Source organism: Lethenteron reissneri, chromosome 35 (assembly GCF_015708825.2).
Source record: "Lethenteron reissneri isolate LAM-NWPU_2019-01 chromosome 35, ASM1570882v1, whole genome shotgun sequence".
In the NCBI taxonomy this organism is placed as follows: Eukaryota; Metazoa; Chordata; class Hyperoartia; order Petromyzontiformes; family Petromyzontidae; genus Lethenteron; species Lethenteron reissneri.
Genome location: NC_083813.1, coordinates 13,233,562 through 13,252,310, shown reverse-complemented (window position 1 = coordinate 13,252,310; position 18,749 = coordinate 13,233,562). Strand labels below are relative to the sequence as shown.

Sequence of the window (18,749 nt, the reverse complement as noted above, 5' to 3'; positions counted from 1 at the left end):
CCAGCGTCAGGACGGCGGCTTGTGCTGCCGCCGCGACTAATAACGCGGCAGAACATCCCACGGCACACGCGGCCGGTCTGCTCCTCCGGCACTTGTGGTGGACAACCGGGAACATCCCACAACGACCTCCACGTGAACGCCGAGAGACAACCGCTGAACATGTCCGCGTACACGCGCACGCAGGTGGACGCTGCCGAGCGAGCGCCCCCCCCCCCAAACCCCCCACGGCATGGAAGAAGAAACCCAGGCGCAGGGCTGAGCGGCAGCGCTGATGGATGAGACGCTTCCAGTACAAAATTCTAACGTTTATTCAAAATACAAGCATTTTTTATGTATCCTAATTATATTAATTTGATTCTCTTTAAATTAAAATACCTCCACCACCACACACCCGACTCGGTACCAACAACACCTTTAATTTAGCGCCACGACCTCGGCTGGGTGCACTATAATTTAAACAAACTGCCGCGGTGTCCACGCAAAATAAAAATATTAAAAACGATGCCCGCTAAAGTGCCTGTTCTCCAGATGTGCTCGGAGAGCGGACCCACGTGCGGCTCGACAGCATGTGCAGCAGGTGCAGCATGCGCAGCAGGTGCAGCAGGTGCAGCATGTGCAGCAGGTGCAGCAGGTGCAGCAGGTGCAGCACGTGCAGCAGGTGCAGCAGGTGCAGCAGGTGAGGCACCCTGCCGTCTCACACTTCGTTCCCAGATTCACGGTAGGAAGTCAACCGCGGGACAATGAACTCGGTCAACAGCCGGAGAGAGGCTATTGGGGAGCCCCCGTCCAGAGCCCCGGCTGGCAGCATGCGGGGCGTCGTCTCTTCCCGCTTTCTCCGTTTTTGCCGGCGGTCCAGAAACCGGGGCGGTGACGGAGCCGAGCGGTAGCGCGTTCGCCGCTCGCCAGAAGAGGTTTGCACCTTCGAAGCCGGCGGCCAACCTGGGCAAATGCTGCGATGTGTCGTGGGTGTCAAGATTATTCAACAAAAGTGTGGGCCACGTGTGCTGCCGCCACGCCCCAAATGTGATCGACTACTCGCAAACTACTGAATCCCTATTCACGCACAGCAACACATCGCCCCCCGCTGGTAGGCTGGCGCCCACTTGCAGGCCGGTGCTGCGTTCATCTTGTGCCGCACAGGGACAGCTGCCACCGGGGATCCCCCACGGTCCGACTAAAGCGCACGGGCGGCACCGGTATCAGATTCAGCGGCGACAGCGACGACGACGGCCACGCAGCCGACCTGCGCCGGGATCGTCGTGCGGCGGCGGCGACGACGGCGTCGTCACGGCGACGCGCTGCTGCCGCCCGCCGGCTCCCTCCGCTGCAGGTGGCAGTGGTGGCACAGCAGGCGCCCGCCGAGCGGATAGCACCGCCGCCCCTCCTCGTCGTTCAACCGCATCTTGCAGCTCTGCGGGGGCGGCAGGATGGGGAACTCGGCACCGTGGGCTAGCGCCGGTGCCCATGGCGACCGGGGCGGCGCCCACGCTCGTGGTCATGGGCGACCTTTGCCCGTTGCCGCAGCGGTGGAAGAGAACTCACTTTATCCCCCAAATGTTGTTTTCCCGTGAAATCATATTCCTGAGTATTTCCGACTGCATCGGTTCCCTTCTGAATGTTCGTTTCCCTTAATTTATTCTAAATAGGTTACCCATGCAGTCGATATCTATGATTTCAACAAAAACCTTAAAATTAAAGCCCCCTTCAAACTCGTGAAGGAGGTTCCCAGTTTGCGGTGTCGTTTTACTTACTCAGAGCGTCTGGTCGGTCTTAACCTTATCCTCACAGATGCACTCTCTGAAGGTTTCCTGGGCAGAGACTAACCCAAATTAGTAAACCTAAACTCTAACCCTAAATAAGCCTAACATGAACTAACCCTAACTAGCTAACTAACCTTAACACGAATATATTTACCCTAAACATATCCCTAACTGTTGGGAACAAACACTCATTACCTCTCATTTACCTTGGGGTACAACTGGACAGCTGCTTCCTGAGGGGATCAAATCGGCCTCGGGGAACCACGATTGGTGCACAGGGGTAGCCCCGGTGTGGTGGTGGCGGCGGTGGTGGTGGCGGCGGTGGTGGTGGTGGTGGCGGTGGTGGCGGCGTTGGTGGTGGCGGCGGTGGCGGTGGTGGTGGCGGCGGTGGTGGTGGTGGCGGCGGCGGTGGCGGTGGCGGTGGTGGTGGCGGTGGTGGCAATGGTGTCAATGGCGACGGTGGTGGTGGTGATGGCGGTGGTGGTGGTGGTGATGGCGGTGGTGAATGGTGATGGCGGTGGTGAATGGTGATGGCGGTGGTGGTGGTGATGGCGGTGGTTATGCGTTACCTCGCAGTGGTAGCACTCCACGTGGTAGTCTCTGTCCATGGACACCACACGGATCACCTCCTCCGAACCCTGCACCACCGAGACACAACCGCAGTGTAACACAACCGCACCGAGCCACAACCTTGCCGTGACAACCATGTGGAGATTGGCGAGTCAGCCAGTGGACAGCTTCAGTTGTCTATGTGGTCCATGGTTTCAGACTTAAGACTCACATAGAGACCCACAGCCGCACTTAGACAACCACAGACTCACATAGAGACCCACAGCCTCACTTAGACAACCACAGACTCACATAGAGACTCACAACCGCACTTAGACAACCACAGACTCACATAGAGACCCACAGCCGCACTTAGACAACCACAGACTCACATAGAGACCCACAGCCGCACTTAGACAACCACAGACTCACATAGAGACCCACAGCCGCACTTAGACAACCACAGACTCACATAGAGACCCACAGCCCCACTTAGACACCCATAGCCTCATATGATAATCCATAGCTTTACTGAGACTGTGCGGTGATCGCAGTCGCACTCTGGGGTCATCCTCCACCGTCCATCGATGCAGGAGGAGACGGCCGCGAATTACTGAACCAGTTAACGAGCACTCTGACCCGGTGAACGCGCCCTCTGACCCGGTGAACGCGCCCTCTGACCTGGTTAGGGAGGATGGGGAGGCCGCAAGCCGCGCATTTCGGGGCGAACGTCCTGCGCACACACGCGCACACACACGTACACACACGCGCACACACGCGCACACACACGCGACAAGCACACACGCGAAACATGCAGCAGTGTTGTTGTTACTGCGGTCGCAACTCCGAGGTGAATAATCAAACACGCACGCATGCACGCACATGCGCACACACGCACTCGCGCACGCACACACACACGCGCGCAAACACGCACGCACACACGTGCAGCATGTGTCTGTGGCCAGCGATTTGCGTTTTACCTGGATCTGCGCATCAGCAGGCGCCACACAGCCAGAGCCACATGCAAAGAAAACATTGTTAGCCAGTGCTCGGTTAGCCACACAGCGCCAGCCACACCGCCCACAGTGCGAGCCAGCTAGCACACGGTGTTCAAACACCCAGCCCACGGCGTTAGAACACCCAACCCAATGTGTTAGAACACCCAGCCCATAGTGTTAGAACACCCAGCCCACGGAGTTACAACACCCAGTCCACGGTGTTAGAATACCCAGCCCATAGTGTTAGAACACCCAGCCCATAGTGTTAGAACACCCAGCCCATAGTGTTAGAACACCCAGCCCATAGTGTTAGAACACCCAGCCCACGGAGTTACAACACCCAGTCCACGGTGTTAGAACACCCAGCCCATAGTGTTAGAACACCCAGCCCATAGTGTTAGAACACCCAGCCCATAGTGTTACAACACCCAGTCCACGGTGTTAGAACACCCAGCCCACGGAGTTACAACACTGCTACTTAGTCACGTGCTACCTACTCCCAGTCTTTCAGCGACCCAAAAAATATTGGGTGCTATATTGAGCCCTGGTCGAGCATTCAGTAGATCTGGTGGTAGTCACGCAACTCCTATGGCACAGAGGCTGTCAGGGCAGGGGCTATGGCCATGCTTGCTAAGCTTTATCAGAGGCCACAGTCTGCCCGTGGGGGGTGATGCTGCAGTGTACAGTACGTAATTACATACAATTAAATAATTTGCAGAGAATTTCCCAAAACGTGACAAAGTTTAGACCGTGACGCCAGAACACAATGGCCTAAAGATTAAACATGTCGTAACGTTATTTTTTTCGCTCTCGTTAACACGCCCGGCAGCATTAACCAGGGCGGCCGCCGGGCGCCGGGCTCGAACCGCCCCGCAGAGACGACGCGAGCGACGGCACGGGCAGGGACCCCCCCCCCCCGTGGGGCCCACCGGTGGTAGTCCTGCACGCAGTAGACCCGGTGGTCGCGGTCGACGGTAAAGGGGACCCCGTCCAGGCCCTCGTTGCAGACGACGCAGCGGAAGCACGTCGGGTGGTACGCCTTGCCCACGGCCTGCAGGATCTGACCGCCGGCACGACCCGGCACACCACATCCAGTATATCTCTCCATCTGGCTGCCAGTCGCACGCTCATTTCATTACAACTGCTCTTTGCGTTTAGTTTGTTGTCCTTCCCCGTACCTCCGATGAGCACGGTTGGTGCGACAAAAGTTCAACGTACGTACCGCCTAGGACTTCAGTCTTGGGAGGACAAATATTCACACCGGGCATGATCGTGAAGAACGCCAGTTTAATGGCGGAGTTGTTTTTATTGTTACAATTTGCTGTTGGTGTTACTTCAGCAAGAGATGAAGAATCAATTTGGAATTCCAGCAGAGCAGTGCAACCCCTTCGTACGAAATTGGAGATCGGCCAATGGAAGCGAATATCACAGAGGTACCTCCGAGAACCTTCCGCGTGAACTCATAGATTTGGAGGTGGAATTTCCACACTCGCTCTGCATATGAGAGTACTGATATATTTAATTCTCAGTGCTGGAATTTGCCAAAATTGAACGAGAACTAATCATTGGTGACCGGGCCAAGACCATCAACTGGCTGCACTTGAGAACCCGGTGGAATCAGGGGCAGTGGCTGGAACCCGAACCCAGGGTCTCAGCGTCGCCAGCTCCGCGTGCCTGACCTCTGAGTCACCCGGTCAACCTCGCGGCTTCTCATCACTCTCCAGAGAGCGTTGGCATTCGGACGCTCGCTCTGCGTGTGTTTTCTCTTCTTCCCGCTGGCGAGGCGGAGGTCGGTACAGTGCTCGTGCGGTGCCCATTGTTCGCGCCAGGCTCGGCCGCCCCACTCAGGTTCTCCACTGTATTCAGCGCAAATTCCTGAGGCTCAACGAGCCATGAAAGAGAGACCCCCTGCCGCCAACTTAAGATGCAGAAATGCGACTGGTTATCTCTGGCGGGGGCGCACGGTTACCGACCCTGCGGAGGGCAGGGTTCACGGCGGGCGTGCCCAGCGGGCCCGGGGGATGTAACGAAGAGGGGGGAGGGGGTACGCATTGCGATGCCGGCGGCGCGGCGACCACCGGGGACCGAGATTCGTGGCAGGGGAAGTGGCACCGGAGGGGCGAGGCGGCCCTCTCGGTAAACCACGAATCCCCAGGGCAGAGGCGCCCCTGTTTTTCCTAAACAAATAAAGAGCATTTGGAAATCAGAGTGATTTCCTGCTGCTCAAGGAACATTGAGGCGGGGCCCATCTCCTGTTTACAGCCTTGAGCCAGTGGTGGAAATTCCACATTCCTATGGCAGGGGCGAGTCTTTACAAAAGATGACCACAAAAGTAATACTTGTTTTATCGACCACGGGAGGATGATGGGCCGAGCCAACACCCAAACAGGATTTCAATGGCAAAATCATGATTGCTCTACCGTTAGGCCACCTATCATCCTCCTCGGGGTTGATAAAATTAGCACCACTTTTTACAGAGGTCAATAGTGGTTGTCCTGCGGATAGACTCAACCCCGTCATAGGAATGTAGTATTCCAACCACTGCCTCTGCTGGACGGTAGACAGAAGATGAGCACCAATGGCCCGGCGGTCGCTTGAGCAGCCGGAAACCACTTTGAGACTTCTGCCCCACGACCGCGTACAAGCCGGGTGCCTCTGCGCCCGCCCGCGTCGTCGACGTCGCCGTGCCGTCGCCACGCCGTCGCACCGCACGGCGCCGGCGAGCCGACGGCTCCACGCGGAGGACAGAGCGGGCCTCACCGTCTCCATGATCAGGTGGCCGCACTCAAAGCACTTGTCCGCGTTCTGCTGGAAGCCGGAGTACTGCGCGACAAGGAGTGGGGAGGGGGGAGGAAAACACTCGCAGCGTCAGTGTCGGGCCGCGTGTCGAGCATCGCCTCTCCTGCAGGAGGAAGACCGGCAGATGCAAGGAGAGGCTCCCTCGATCCGGCTCCTGAGGATGCCGCAGCAGTGCGTGGCAAGCGCTGGACGGAAGGAATGCTCGACACGCGGCCGAAACCCCGAAGATCACGCTCGGATCGCCGCGCCTACGTCACAGAAGCAGACCACTTACAACATTGAGAAACATCCCACGCGAGAAAGGTCATTCTCCTCTGCTGACCCGCACAGTCTGGAAATCCCTTCCGCCAGCCGCCTGTGCTATTGAATCCCTGCCTCATTTTCACAGAGACCCAGAGACTTACACGGAGACCCATAGATTCACAAAGACCCATAGACTCACAAAATGCCCACAAACTCACACAGAGACCTGCATCTTTCTACAAAAGATGCTCACCGTTTCTGTACAGCACCACGTGGTCACATTTAGACGCTACGTACATCCACGTCGCATTGAAGAGGCTCGCACCCAAAGACCCACAGCCTGGCACACAGAGACCTACGACCTCCGCCCCCTACAAAACAAACAGCATCGACCACTTGCGCACGGCGTCCAGAGACGCGGTCACACACTGACATCATTTACAAAGTCCACGCTGCACCGTAACATGCATACATACGTAACGCGCGTTTCTAACCAGCTCCACTTAGCCGCCCCAGTCCGCCCGGCACTCACCATCGCAGTTTAGCAGAGACCGTGTGCTACCCAACACCAGCGGGTCCACGACTCCTACCCCATCGCACTCCCAAACAAACCCTGTGCCCCCCACCCCCCTCTCCCGCCCGCACGGCGGTGCGCATGAGAAGCTAATTTGGCGCTTGTCTGCTTTCCAGAAACGGCAGCGGGGTAAACAGGAGCCCGGCGTGGGGAGCTGTGCGCTGCTGGCACGGTGTTTGCGCATAGCGGCGCTGGCTGTTGACAGCTGCCATCCGACACGGCCGAAGCAACGTGTTATCGTATTAATCTATTTATGCCATGTTTATATTTCTCGATAGGGCACGATAACCCAGTCTCTCACGCCGCGATCGTCGCGCCAACGCGCCACGGGACTCGGAAAGACTTCTGCAAATGTTGCCGCGTAGCCGTTGTGCCGTTATGCACTGTCCGGATTTAAAAAACGCCCCGGGAAGTGAGACGTACCCCAAAGTTCTTCCCGATGTCAATAAAGTTCAACAAACCTGGACGACAGCCGCCATTCTCCGCTAAGTGTCTAGGTGACATCACCACAACAGGTGCACGTGAGGTGCGGAAGGCTCTCGCTGCTGGCAGGAGGTCGCGCGACAGACCCAGGTGCTGTGGGTCACAGATTGCCGAAAGGTGCACCAGCTGTGATCCCCACGTGCCAACTGGCACACATCTGGAGACTCGCACGCGAAGAAGCAGCCCCAACCCTTGCGAGAGAAAGTGCGTCCCATAAGCGGGAGAATGCGGTGGGCACGCCCGCACGTGGCACTCACCAGATAGTCCTCTTCGCAGTAGACCCTCCCGTTGACGTTGTAGAACGCCTTCCCGCGCAGGCGTCTGCCTGCAAGTCGAACGTGACGACAACGAACGGCGTCACAAGCGAGCGAGCGAGCGCGCCCGGCCGGGTGGGTGGGTGGGTGGCGCAGCGCGGGAGCGAGCGGCAATCAGACGTGCACGAGTTCGATTCCTGGTTGAGGGTTGACTCAACCTGTCATTTATCTGGGGTCGATAAAATCAGTACCACTTTGTTGGGAAGCCAACTGTGCTTGTCCTATGTATAAACCGACCCGTGCCATACGAATGTGGAATTTTCACCACTGGTTCTGCAGGGCGGTAAACGGGAGACAAGCACCCAACGCCTCAATGATCGTTTGTGCGGCAGGAGGCCGCTGTGACTTTGAATTTGGCAGGGGCGGAGCAATTTCAGGGTCTTTGGCTGATTGGAGTCGGTGGCACTCGACTAAACAGCCCCGGGGCACAGCGAGGGGCATGGCGGACGCGGCGTGAGTGTTGGGTGCGGAAACGTGTTTAGAGTTACCGACCCGGACCGACCAGTGTGCAGTGTATCCCCACAATCGGGTGATCAAATAAACGCTCAACAACCCAGGGAGAACGCGAGCTGCTGCGTAATCGATAACAAACAAGGGGAAGCAGCTCCCACGGCGCGGTTCGCGGCACGACCCGCAACCACCGCGGGGCGCGTCCACAGTCGTCGACGTGGCTAATCGGTGCCCTTTCCCCAAACGCAAATCCCCAAATCACTTTCTCGCGGCTCGCACCCCGCACCCCGCCACGACGCCGGTCCTTATTTACCCCAAGGTTGCCGCTGGGCTTTTTTCCGGAGGCTCGTATTGAGTTGAACATTTGTTAGGCATGACACCGGCTCCCCGCTGACAAGCCGGGGGCCCGGGTCTCACATTCCGCAGAGTCCCGAGGCCCCGGCGAGGCCCCCCGTGTCGCCCCCCCCCTCCCGCGGGCCCGGCACCTGCGTGGTGGTGGCGGCAGGCGCCCTCCGCGGCGAGCCACACGGTCCCACGCGCACCCCCCCCACCCAAAATCATTTTGCACGCCTGGCACACCGCATCCAGGGTCGTAGTTCTTGCCAGACCAACTGTTTTAAGCGTTGATGGTTTTGCGATACTGCGTTGACAGCGTTGCAGAAGCACAAATGACAAAAAATGTAAGCACAATCGTCACAAACACTGCCGTAAAAATATATACTTAATATGGAGAAGGGCCATTGCCTGGAACGTTGTCTATTATATAAAGATCGTTGACTTCCAGGGCCGAGCGTGGTGACCAGCACCCACAGAGCAGCCGTCATCTCAGCCTGGCGTGGAGCTGCATTCTGGGCATGCGGGTGGTGATATCCATGTTTGTACTGTGCTTCCATGTACCCGTGTATGTATGTATGTTGAACTGATTTCCCACGGTACGTAGCCAACCATGCTCCCTTCCTTCACCAACCCCACCGGCAGAGTGGCGCGGTGTGGCTACGTGTGTGCCTCGGACGACTCACCGCAGGAGCAGCACGTGAAGCAGCGCGTGTGGTAGTAGCAGCCCATGGCCTGGCAGGCCTCGCCCATCCCGTACACTCCCTCGTTGCACTTCACGCACACACCTTCACGCACACACACACATACACACACATATACACATACATATACACATACACACACACATACACACACATACACACACACATACACACACACATACACACACACACATACACACACACATACACACACACATACACACATACACACACACATACACACATACACACACACATACACACACACATACACACACATACACACACACATACACACACATACATACACACATACACACACAACGAAAACAGAGGGGGGCATTCATATTACAATTCTCATCGTCGTCGTCAGCCATGATCTATCCACTGCTGGCATCTCTCGCAATCCTGTGATGTTGTTGTTGAACTTCTTTCGCACCGAAAGTAGCCCACCGTGGTGCATATTCTGAGTGGCATGAAGCAACACCAAGACGTGGCGTTTAACAAACCAAAAGGAAGATCACAAAACGCGGACGCATGGCTTGTTCGTGGTTTCAATCGAGAATTGCATTGGTGTCCTGGAGGAACGTGATAACCCACGAGCAGGATTAACTGGATGAGAAAAAGTTGACAATTAATCTGCGTGGGAAGATGGAACAAGAACAACTCTCCCCGCGGGGGATTGCAAAGTGGGTCAGTGAGGGCTCAACGTCAGCGGGGTTTGTAACGTGTCAGCTACAGTAATGTATGTACCCGGCACACCGCATCCAGTATATCACCCCCTATGACTGCGGCTACTACTAGCCAGGTGCCACCTACTCCAGTCGACCAAAGACCTGAACAATATTCAGTGACCACATTAAGAATTTCATAGACAGAACTCAAGTGACAATTGCATTCAAAATTTGGCCTGGCTACAGATACAGCTGATGAGACATTGGCAGCGACATTGTCTGTGTTGCTCAAAGTGAGGAGCATGTGTGTAATTGTGCATGTTATTGAACTGAGAGCCAGGTGGAACATGATACTGTTAGTGAGCGCCTATTAGGGCCGACACATTACACAATGGTGTGGTGTGGCATCACACCCAGCCGCACGTCTCCCCGGTACTGATGTTTAAAGGCGGAGTTGACCCGATTGAGCCCCAGGACCGGTTCAGACGGACATCACTTACCACTGATGTTACCAGTGGCTGGAATTTAACTCAGGTAAACACAATGGTCTAACGACACAGATGTGGTTAGACCATTGTGTGTCTTGATCCAAAGATGAATCATGAATCATGCCCCTAATATTATGAACCCACTGCTGGATGAGAACCTCCCCACGCCGTGGTGGTCCTGGTTAGACGTGGACTAAATCACCACGGCAACACGAATGTTCGTGAATGTTTGTGACTGCTCGACATTGAGGCACCGTGGCCCGAGCGAGCACGTGCATTGGCGACTCCACAGAACGACCCTCCCGGGTTCGACTCGCTCCGTGCTGGGCTACATCAGAACATGGCACGGCTGATGCGACTGTGGATCGCATGGTAACGGCCACTTTCCGCAAAACTCGAGTTTAAAGTTTCATTGCGATTGGGGACTGATCCCAGAGAAATCCAGACTAAAATGACAAAAGGGTTTCCCGTGTCCTACCCGGCCCGTCGCTATCCCAGCCCCGTCGTGTCACCGCCGCCTCCAGGAGCACCGCCTCGTGCGTGCCTGGCAAGGGCGCCACCGTAAGTACACCGACTTTCGAGGGAACATGCACGTTGGAACGCGTTAGCGAATCCACGCGTATGCATGATTTTTGTTCCTTGTGCAAATGTCATGTGCCTGTGTACTCTCCACTCACCGTAGTACTCATCGGGCTTCTTGGAGTCCAGCTCACTCTCGATCTGCTGGGCCATGGCCTCAAGTCGCTCCTCGGTGCTGCTGCTGAAGTCCTGCTTGTTCTGCACGGGGATGGTGAACTTCGCGGACCTGTGGCCGTGAGGAGGTGCCGTTGGGCCCGCTGGCTCTGTGGCCCTCTGGAGGCCCCACTTATGGGGCAGAGGTGGCGGTGCGGGGCACGCCGGTGGCTGGACCTGCTGACCATCGTTCAATCTCCTCTGGTGGCCCTCACTCATTCCCACCTGGTGGACCTCACTCGACACACTTATCTTTCCTTGGTGGACATCGTTCAACTTGTCCTGGTGTCCCTCACTAAATATCACCTGGTTGACCTCCTTCAATCTACCCTGGTTGACCTCACTCGATCTCCCATGGTATCCCTCACTCGATCTCCCTTCCTGTCCTTCAATAAATCTCACATGGTGCACCTCACCCATCTGCCCCTGGTGTCCCTCACTCGACATACTCTGATGGCGCTCACTCAACCTGCCCTGGTGTCCCTCGCGCAATGAACCTTGGTGGTGGTTCTCACTCAAGACCACAGCCCCATCCACCGGCGCGGTCTGGAGTCTCTCCTTGCTCCTGAAGAAACTCTCTTCAGAAGCCGATGTCGCCTCGGGGTGATGTTGCTGCTGCTGCTGGGCCCAGGCTGGAGGCCCCATCTCTCTGGAGGCCTCGCTCCTGCCCGGAGCCACGGGCCCTCCAGAGCCGTGGACCTCAGAGCTCCAGTCGGCGGGAAGGCGACGCGGTACGGCCCCTGGCTGGGCAGCAGCTGCTGGTGATGATGATGGCGGTGACACCGCTGCTGCTGCTGCTGCTGCTGCTGAAGAGGGCGATGATGGTGGCAACATTGATATCCCGTCGGGCTGGAGGCTCAGGCGGCCCGAGAAGCGCTGCCTGGCCTCCTCGAAGCCCGCGCTCGGCGCGTCGGCCTTGCCCACCCTGAACAGGCCGTGGCTGGACGCCTCGTACAGGTCCAGGTCCTGCAGGAAGCGGCTCGCCTCCATCTCCAGCTCGTCGCCCTGGTGATGCATGGTCGCCCGGCAGCGTCCACCTCACTGCTGGCCCACCTCCTCCTGCTCGCCTCCTGACTTCCTCCTTCTCCAATCCCCTCCTCCTCCTCGTCGTCGTCTCCCGCGCCACTCCTGATTAAACCTCGTCTCGCTCCACTTCTATCCTCTTCCTCGTCCGCTTTCTCTCCTCTCTCTCCTTACTCGCTGCCTTGAGTGCCAGCCCGCTGTGTCCTGCTCCTCGAATCTCTTTCCTCCTCCTCCTTCTCCTCACACCTCCTCCTCCGCCAGGGAGCCACCGCGCTCACAGTAGCGGCAGCGCTCACACTCCTGGGAATGGGGGGGGGGGCGCGTTTGTTCCGTCTGTCAGTGTGTCCGCCTGTGTCTGTCAGTGTGTCCGCCTGTGTCTGTCAGTCTGTGCGTCTATCGGTGAGTGTGTCTGTCAGTGTGTGTTGCCTGTGTGTCGTCTTTGAGCGAGTCTGTGTGTGTGAGTATGCGTCTCGTGTCCTCCTCGTGCTATGCCGCGCGCACTGGGGGTGCGTGTGGGGTCGCTGCCTACCCCCCTCACTCCACACACCCCGGAGACCCCCGGAGACACCTGAACACACCAAGCCGCCCCCTCCCCCCCCCCTACAGACGAACCTCCCTGACGACCGCAGGGACCCCGACACCCCCTCGCCCCTCGGGGACACGGAGCGGACCGCAAACCCCAGGGGCAGTCACCGGTGCAGCAGGCACGGACTCACCGCGTTCCTCGACAACAGTGCGCGTGTGGCCCTGAAAGGGGGGGTCGCCACAATAGACGACGTTCCGAGCAATGGCCCTTCTTCACAGCACGGTAATGTCACGGCTGGAGTCGGCTGGGGAGCTGCCCCTGGGCGAGGACGCGGGCCCCGTGGCGGAGTCCGCCGGGAGCGCCTCAGCGGCGGAGGAAGGCGCCACGAGGGGGAGGAGGGGGAGACCAGCAGCAGGGCGGCCTCGCCACGCTCATCCTCGCCACGCTCACCCTCACCACGCTCACCCTCACCACGAGCCGCTCATCCTCACCACGAGCCGCCCACACTCACCGGCTCTCACGTCTGCTCGGGTTAAAGACTCGGCCACTCACTCACAAGAGGCTCGAGAGAGGCGCTGCTGCTGCTGCCACTGCCGCTGCTGCAGTTGTGAGCGAGTGGCGCTGGTTGCTGTCGTCCTTACAGGCGGCTCGGCCACTCGTGCCGACGTGAGCGCCTCGGCCACCCACCACCGCGACTCGCACGGACGTGAGAGAGCGAACCGCCCGCAGAGTCAGTGGCCGCGTCTCCTCCTCCTCCCTGGACCAGAACCGATCCCCGCCCGCCCGCTCGGGGACCTCTCCGAGAGCGGGGCGGGGAGGGTGCGGAGTTGGTGGTGGGGGGGAGTGGGAGGAGGGTGGGGAGGGGGGAGGGGACACTGACCCTCACCCTGACCCTCACCCTGACCCTAACACAAGGGCAGGGTTAGCACAAGGGTCGTTGTTAGACTCGGAGGCAGGCAAAGTGGTGGTGGTGCTGGTGGTGAGAGCGGTGTTTATGCCGTTTGTTCAGTCGGCTTGTTCACGACACCGTGTTCGTGACAGCAGCGTCTGCGTACCTGTGTGGTGGTGTGGGCGTGCGAGTGGTGTGTGTCCGCGTGTCTGTGTGGTGGTGTGTATCCACGTGTCTGTGTGGTGGTGTGTATCCGCGTGTCTGTGTGGTGGTGTGTATCCGCGTGTCTGTGTGGTGGTGTGTATCCGCGTGTCTGTGTGGTGGTGTGAGTAACCTGCAGCGCCACACCTATTACCATCATTAGGGGGAAAAACGGTGATCCAATCTCCGACCCCCAGGAACAGGTTTGCAGATTTGCTGAGCATTTCTGTGAGGTCCTGGGGGAGGGGAAATCCCTCAGCCAGGAAAACATCATGGCACAACGTGGGGATAACCCTGCTGAGGCTGCGGTGCCTCAAATATTGGAAGATGTCACCCCCTGTGAGTGGCTGGCTGAGGTGCCATCTGTTGAGGAAGTACTGAAGGCGATCTGGAGTCTGAGACCAGGAAAGGCACCGGGCAGAGATGATCTCCCAAGCGAAATGCTGAGGGAGGGTGGCGTTTGTGCACAGACTGCCCTATATGACATCATAACAGTCTGGACCACTGGACGGGTTCCGCAGGATTGGAAGGATGCCCTGGTGGTCCCCCTCTTTAAGAAGGGGGACCGCACAGACTGTAACAACTACAGGGGCATCTCACTCCTCAGTGTGCCGGGAAAGGTCCTGGCAAGGATTATTCAACATCGCCTTGCTCGGCACGCTGAGGAGAGGCTTGTGGAGCCCAAATGCGGTTTCAGGAAAGGGCGGTCCTGCACAGATGCCATATTTTCTGTTCGTCTGCTACAGCAGAGGTGTAGGGAATTCCAACAAGACCTACATCTCTGCTTTATTGATCTGGTCAAGGCCTATGATACCATCAGTAGGCCTGGGCTCTGGGTTGTTCTTCGTGCTTTCGGAGTCCCTGACCCTCTGCTCACGATCATTAAGGACCTTCATGATGGTGAGCGGGCCCGGGTAAAACTACGTGGTCGGGAGTCAGAGCCTTTCCCTGTACACCTTGGGGTGCGACAGGGATGTCCTCTGGCTCCCACATTATTTAACATATATTTTTACCACGTAGTTCGTGAAGCCTTCAATAGCTGTTCCGGGGGAATTTCCATTTGGTATAGATATAATGTGGGCTGATCGATGCCCGGGTGCGATCAAGGGATGGCTCCCTATTGGTCAACCACGTTATGTATGCCGATGATTTGGTAATATCTGCTCATTCAGAGGAGTTGGAGACGCTGCTGCTGAGACTGGAGCGTGCCACTAAGAGGTGGGGCCTATCAGCCCCACTAAAACTAAGCACCTGCCTGGGTATTTTGTACCATCGGACACTCCTCCCTCACAACTCCCAATCGGTGCTGGGGCAATAGTGGAGAGTGTGGAGAGTTTCCCATACCTGGGCAGTGTGCTTATGACCGGCTCCAGTTTAACAGCAGAGGTCTCACTCCGAATCAGTCGAGCGGCAATATATTTTCATCGGTTGCGTAACGCTGTGTGGAAGCTACCTGGTCTGTCGCTCCGCACGAAGCTTCAGGTCTTCTCGGCCAGTCATTCCCTCCCTTCTCTACGCTTGCGAAACGTGGACCCCCCTAGTGGAGCATCTTCGCTGGTTGGAAACATTTAGGCTGGCCTGCCTACGATCCATCCTGGGTTTAACCAGGCTGGATTGTGTGAGGAGCTCACAAATCCTTGAAAGATCTGGACAAGGTCCCATCGGTGAGCTCCTCCGGCAGGCAAGGCTGCGTTGGCTGGGTCATGTAGCCCGCATGCCCAGCCACCGCATGCCTAAACAGATTTTGTTCGGCCGGATCGAGGGGGCTAGACGGGCGCGGCACGGGCTAGAGAAGAGATGGAGTGATGTGGTACAGGAGGACGTGGAGCTGAGTGGACTTGCCGATGACTGGTACCAGCAGTGTCAAGATCGGCCTCTGTGGAGGAGGCTCGTGAAGGACGCTACTGGGCAGTTGGAGGCAGTTGCCCTCCAACAATAACGGAGGGCGGAGGAGCGACGCTCACAACAACGAGCGGAGCGCCGGGTGGCTAAAGCACAGCAAGTTGGCACAGTAGGGGGCACAGGTGGTGCATCAGCCAATCATCTCGGTCATCTCGGTCAATCGACCCGTGGCACCTGCTGGGTCTGCCCCGTGACCTCCTGCCAGCGGGATTCGACACTTCACGTGGCCTCAATGTGCACATGGCCTGGCACAAGCGTCGTGGTGACATCACCGACACTTAGTGGCGAATGGCGGTTGTTGTTGTGTGTGCGCGTAGTGTGTGTCCGCGTGTCTGTGTGGTGGTGTGAGTGTGCGGGTGGTGTGTCCGCGTGTCTGTGTGGTGGTGTGAGTGTGCGGGTGGTGTGTGTCCGCGTGTCTGTGTGGTGGTGTGAGTGTGCGGGTGGTGTGTCCGCGTGTCTGTGTGGTGGTGTGAGTGTGCGGGTGGTGTGTCCGCGTGTCTGTGTGGGGGTGTGAGTGTGCGGGTGGTGTGTCCGCGTGTCTGTGTGGTGGTGTGAGTGTGCGGGTGGTGTGTGTCCGCGTGTCTGTGTGGTGGTGTGAGTGTGCGGGTGGTGTGTGTCCGCGTGTCTGTGTGGTGGTGTGTGTCCGCGTGTCTGTGTGGTGGTGTGTGTCCGCGTGTCTGTGTGGTGGGGTGTGTGTGTCTCCCAGCTGCCCCAGAGCTTCCCACAGACGCAGGCCGCGCTGCGCCAACCCCAACGTCAGTGACATGGCGCCTCTCTCTCTCTCATCTCGTCAAGGACCACAAACATCAACCACGCGAACCCCGCGGGTCATCCTCGAAGCAGCAGCGGCGGCGGCGGCTTTTGGCTCAGCCATCGAACAAAGACGGCCACTGCACCGCGCGGCGCTTTCAGGTGCCATTCCACGGCCGTCTGGAACGCTCTTCCGATATTTGGAAGTCACTGGAGCGAAGCGTCTCCGATGAGCACGGTTGGCTACGTACGGCGCGGAAGTTCAACTGAATACTGTGCTGTCTCACGGGCAACACTCGCCGTCAAAACGACCCGGAGCCAGCGGTGTGAAATTCCACATTTTCACGGCGGGAGTAAGTCTCTCCAAAGCCACCTTTGCTGTCCGTCACTATAACCTCACTTCCACTCACCAAAAGAGTCCGATGGCTTAATTCACAAGAGCGACCTGACCCCTAGAGCTTCGGCAGAAGTGATGAATGAAACTAAACTATAAACGGAATGCCATCGCTGTGCATGTGGTGTTTGTTACCGTCGCTGGAAAGTCACTTTCACTTGCTCTACGACACCCCTACCCCCCGCTACTGTTTGGCGATCACCTGTTACGCATTCTCATGGTGGGTCACTCGCGCAGACCATCGCCATCACACGTGCACTGGCAGGGTCAGGGTTGGTTGTATCGAGCAGCCGAGGTGTATGGGGAGCGGTGGCGCAGTGGTTAGCGCACTGCAAGACATCTGGCGACCAGTTCGATTCCTGCCGACGGTGAACACCAGCGAATGAGCCCGCGCCTCCCCTAGATCGACTCCGCCTTAAAACGAGTATCTGAGGGGCGCTGTGCAAACTTCATCACTGTGGAGACAAAGGCGGCCGGGCGTGGTACGAGCCACACCACCCCCTCGTGTCCCGTGCCAGCCATCGTAGGTGGTCGCTTATAGCAACTTGGTCTTGTTTTTAAAGTTTATTTGTGTGTATATGTTGAGACAATTATGTACACGTGTGTAACTACTGTATTCGTGCAGGCAGGTGTACAGTTATGGTAACTGTATGTACAGTATATGTAAGTACTTTAAACGTTTGTAAGTGCACTTTCGTGTGAACCCACTAAACCTGGAACGATGAGCCAACGTTGGCAGTGTTGTTGGAACTGTTGGTTCAACGTGACATGTTTGGGTACGGAGTCCAACACCACCACCGTCAGGAATGCGTCATGATGAACAGGCATGACTTATCCACTGCTGGATGACGAACGTGACCAGACACAAACATCCCGCATACTCAGGGGCTGGCTGAACCCCACAACCGAGGTGGTAATTTTTTTTAATTGAAACTTTCGTCGAATGAAGTGCAGCTAAATCCATTGTTGTACTGCACTTCTAAGCCTCCGCGTCTAAACACACTCCCCAACTTGGGCACGCAGTGGCCAGCGTGCAGTCTGGCCACACAAACCAACTTGGGCACTCAGTGGCCAGCGTGCAGTCTGGCCACACAAACCAACTTGGGCACGCAGTGGCCAGCGTGCAGTCTGGTCACACAAACCAACTTGGGCACGCAGTGGCCAGCGTGCAGTCTGGCCACACAAACCAACTTGGGCACGCAGTGGCCAGCGTGCAGTCTGGCCACACAAACCAACTTGGGCACGCAGTGGCCAGCGTGCAGTCTGGTCACACAAACCAACTTGGGCACGCAGTGGCCAGCGTGCAGTCTGGCCACACAAACCAACTTGGGCACGCAGTGGCCAGCGTGCAGTCTGGCCACACAAACCAACTTGGGCACTCAGTGGCCAGCGTGCAGTCTGGCCACACAAACCAACTTGGGCACGCAGTGGCCAGCGTGCAGTCTGGCCACACAAACCAACTTGGGCACGCAGTGGCCAGCGTGCAGTCTGGCCACACAAACCAACTTGGGCACTCAGTGGCCAGCGTGCAGTCTGGCCACACAAACCAACTTGGGCACTCAGTGGCCAGCGTGCAGTCTGGCCACACAAACCAACTTGGGCACGCAGTGGCCAGCGTGCAGTCTGGCCACACAAACCAACTTGGGCACTCAGTGGCCAGCGTGCAGTCTGGCCACACAAACCAACTTGGGCACTCAGTGGCCAGCGTGCAGTCTGGCCACACTCCCCAACTTGGGCACGCAGTGGCCAGCGTGCAGTCTGACCACACAAACCAACTTGGGCACTCAGTGGCCAGCGTGCAGTCTGGTCACACAAACCAACTTGGGCACTCAGTGGCCAGCGTGCAGTCTGGCCACACAAACCAACTTGGGCACGCAGTGGCCAGCGTGCAGTCTGGCCACACTCCCCAACTTGGGCACGCAGTGGCCAGCGTGCAGTCTGACCACACAAACCAACTTGGGCA

General features: G+C 57.6%; 1 protein-coding gene across 5 annotated transcripts; it reads right to left on the bottom strand.

The window, feature by feature from the left end:
- Positions 1–292: 292 nt before the first annotated feature.
- On the bottom strand, positions 293–13,485 carry LIMD1 (LIM domain containing 1). 5 transcript variants are annotated; one of them, XM_061565829.1, is made up of 9 exons: positions 12,841–13,479; positions 11,047–12,424; positions 9,190–9,291; positions 7,664–7,731; positions 6,068–6,130; positions 4,237–4,367; positions 2,991–3,042; positions 2,330–2,398; positions 293–1,411 (listed from the first exon to the last, which is right to left on the bottom strand). In XM_061565829.1, exons 2-9 carry the CDS (start codon positions 12,116–12,118, stop codon positions 1,286–1,288), a joined length of 1,683 nt encoding a protein of 560 aa, XP_061421813.1. In that variant the 5' UTR covers positions 12,119–12,424; positions 12,841–13,479; the 3' UTR covers positions 293–1,285. The 5 variants fall into 5 exon arrangements, with proteins under 5 accessions (XP_061421813.1, XP_061421814.1, XP_061421816.1 ...); XM_061565830.1 differs by having other exon boundaries at positions 13,162–13,479; XM_061565832.1 differs by having other exon boundaries at positions 13,203–13,479.
- Positions 13,486–18,749: the final 5,264 nt, after the last annotated feature.

Excerpts from the sequence above, each read along its gene's own strand:
- LIMD1 (XM_061565829.1), bottom strand. The coding sequence starts at position 12,118 with ATGCATCACCAGGGCGACGAGCTGGAGATGGAGGCGAGCCGCTTCCTG. Across the intron at positions 7,732-9,189 it reads CTTCACGTGCTGCTCCTGCG|GCAGACGCCTGCGCGGGAAG; the intron begins GTGAGTCGTCCG and ends TTCGACTTGCAG. Across the intron at positions 6,131-7,663 it reads ACTGCGAAGAGGACTATCTG|TACTCCGGCTTCCAGCAGAA; the intron begins GTGAGTGCCACG and ends CTTGTCGCGCAG.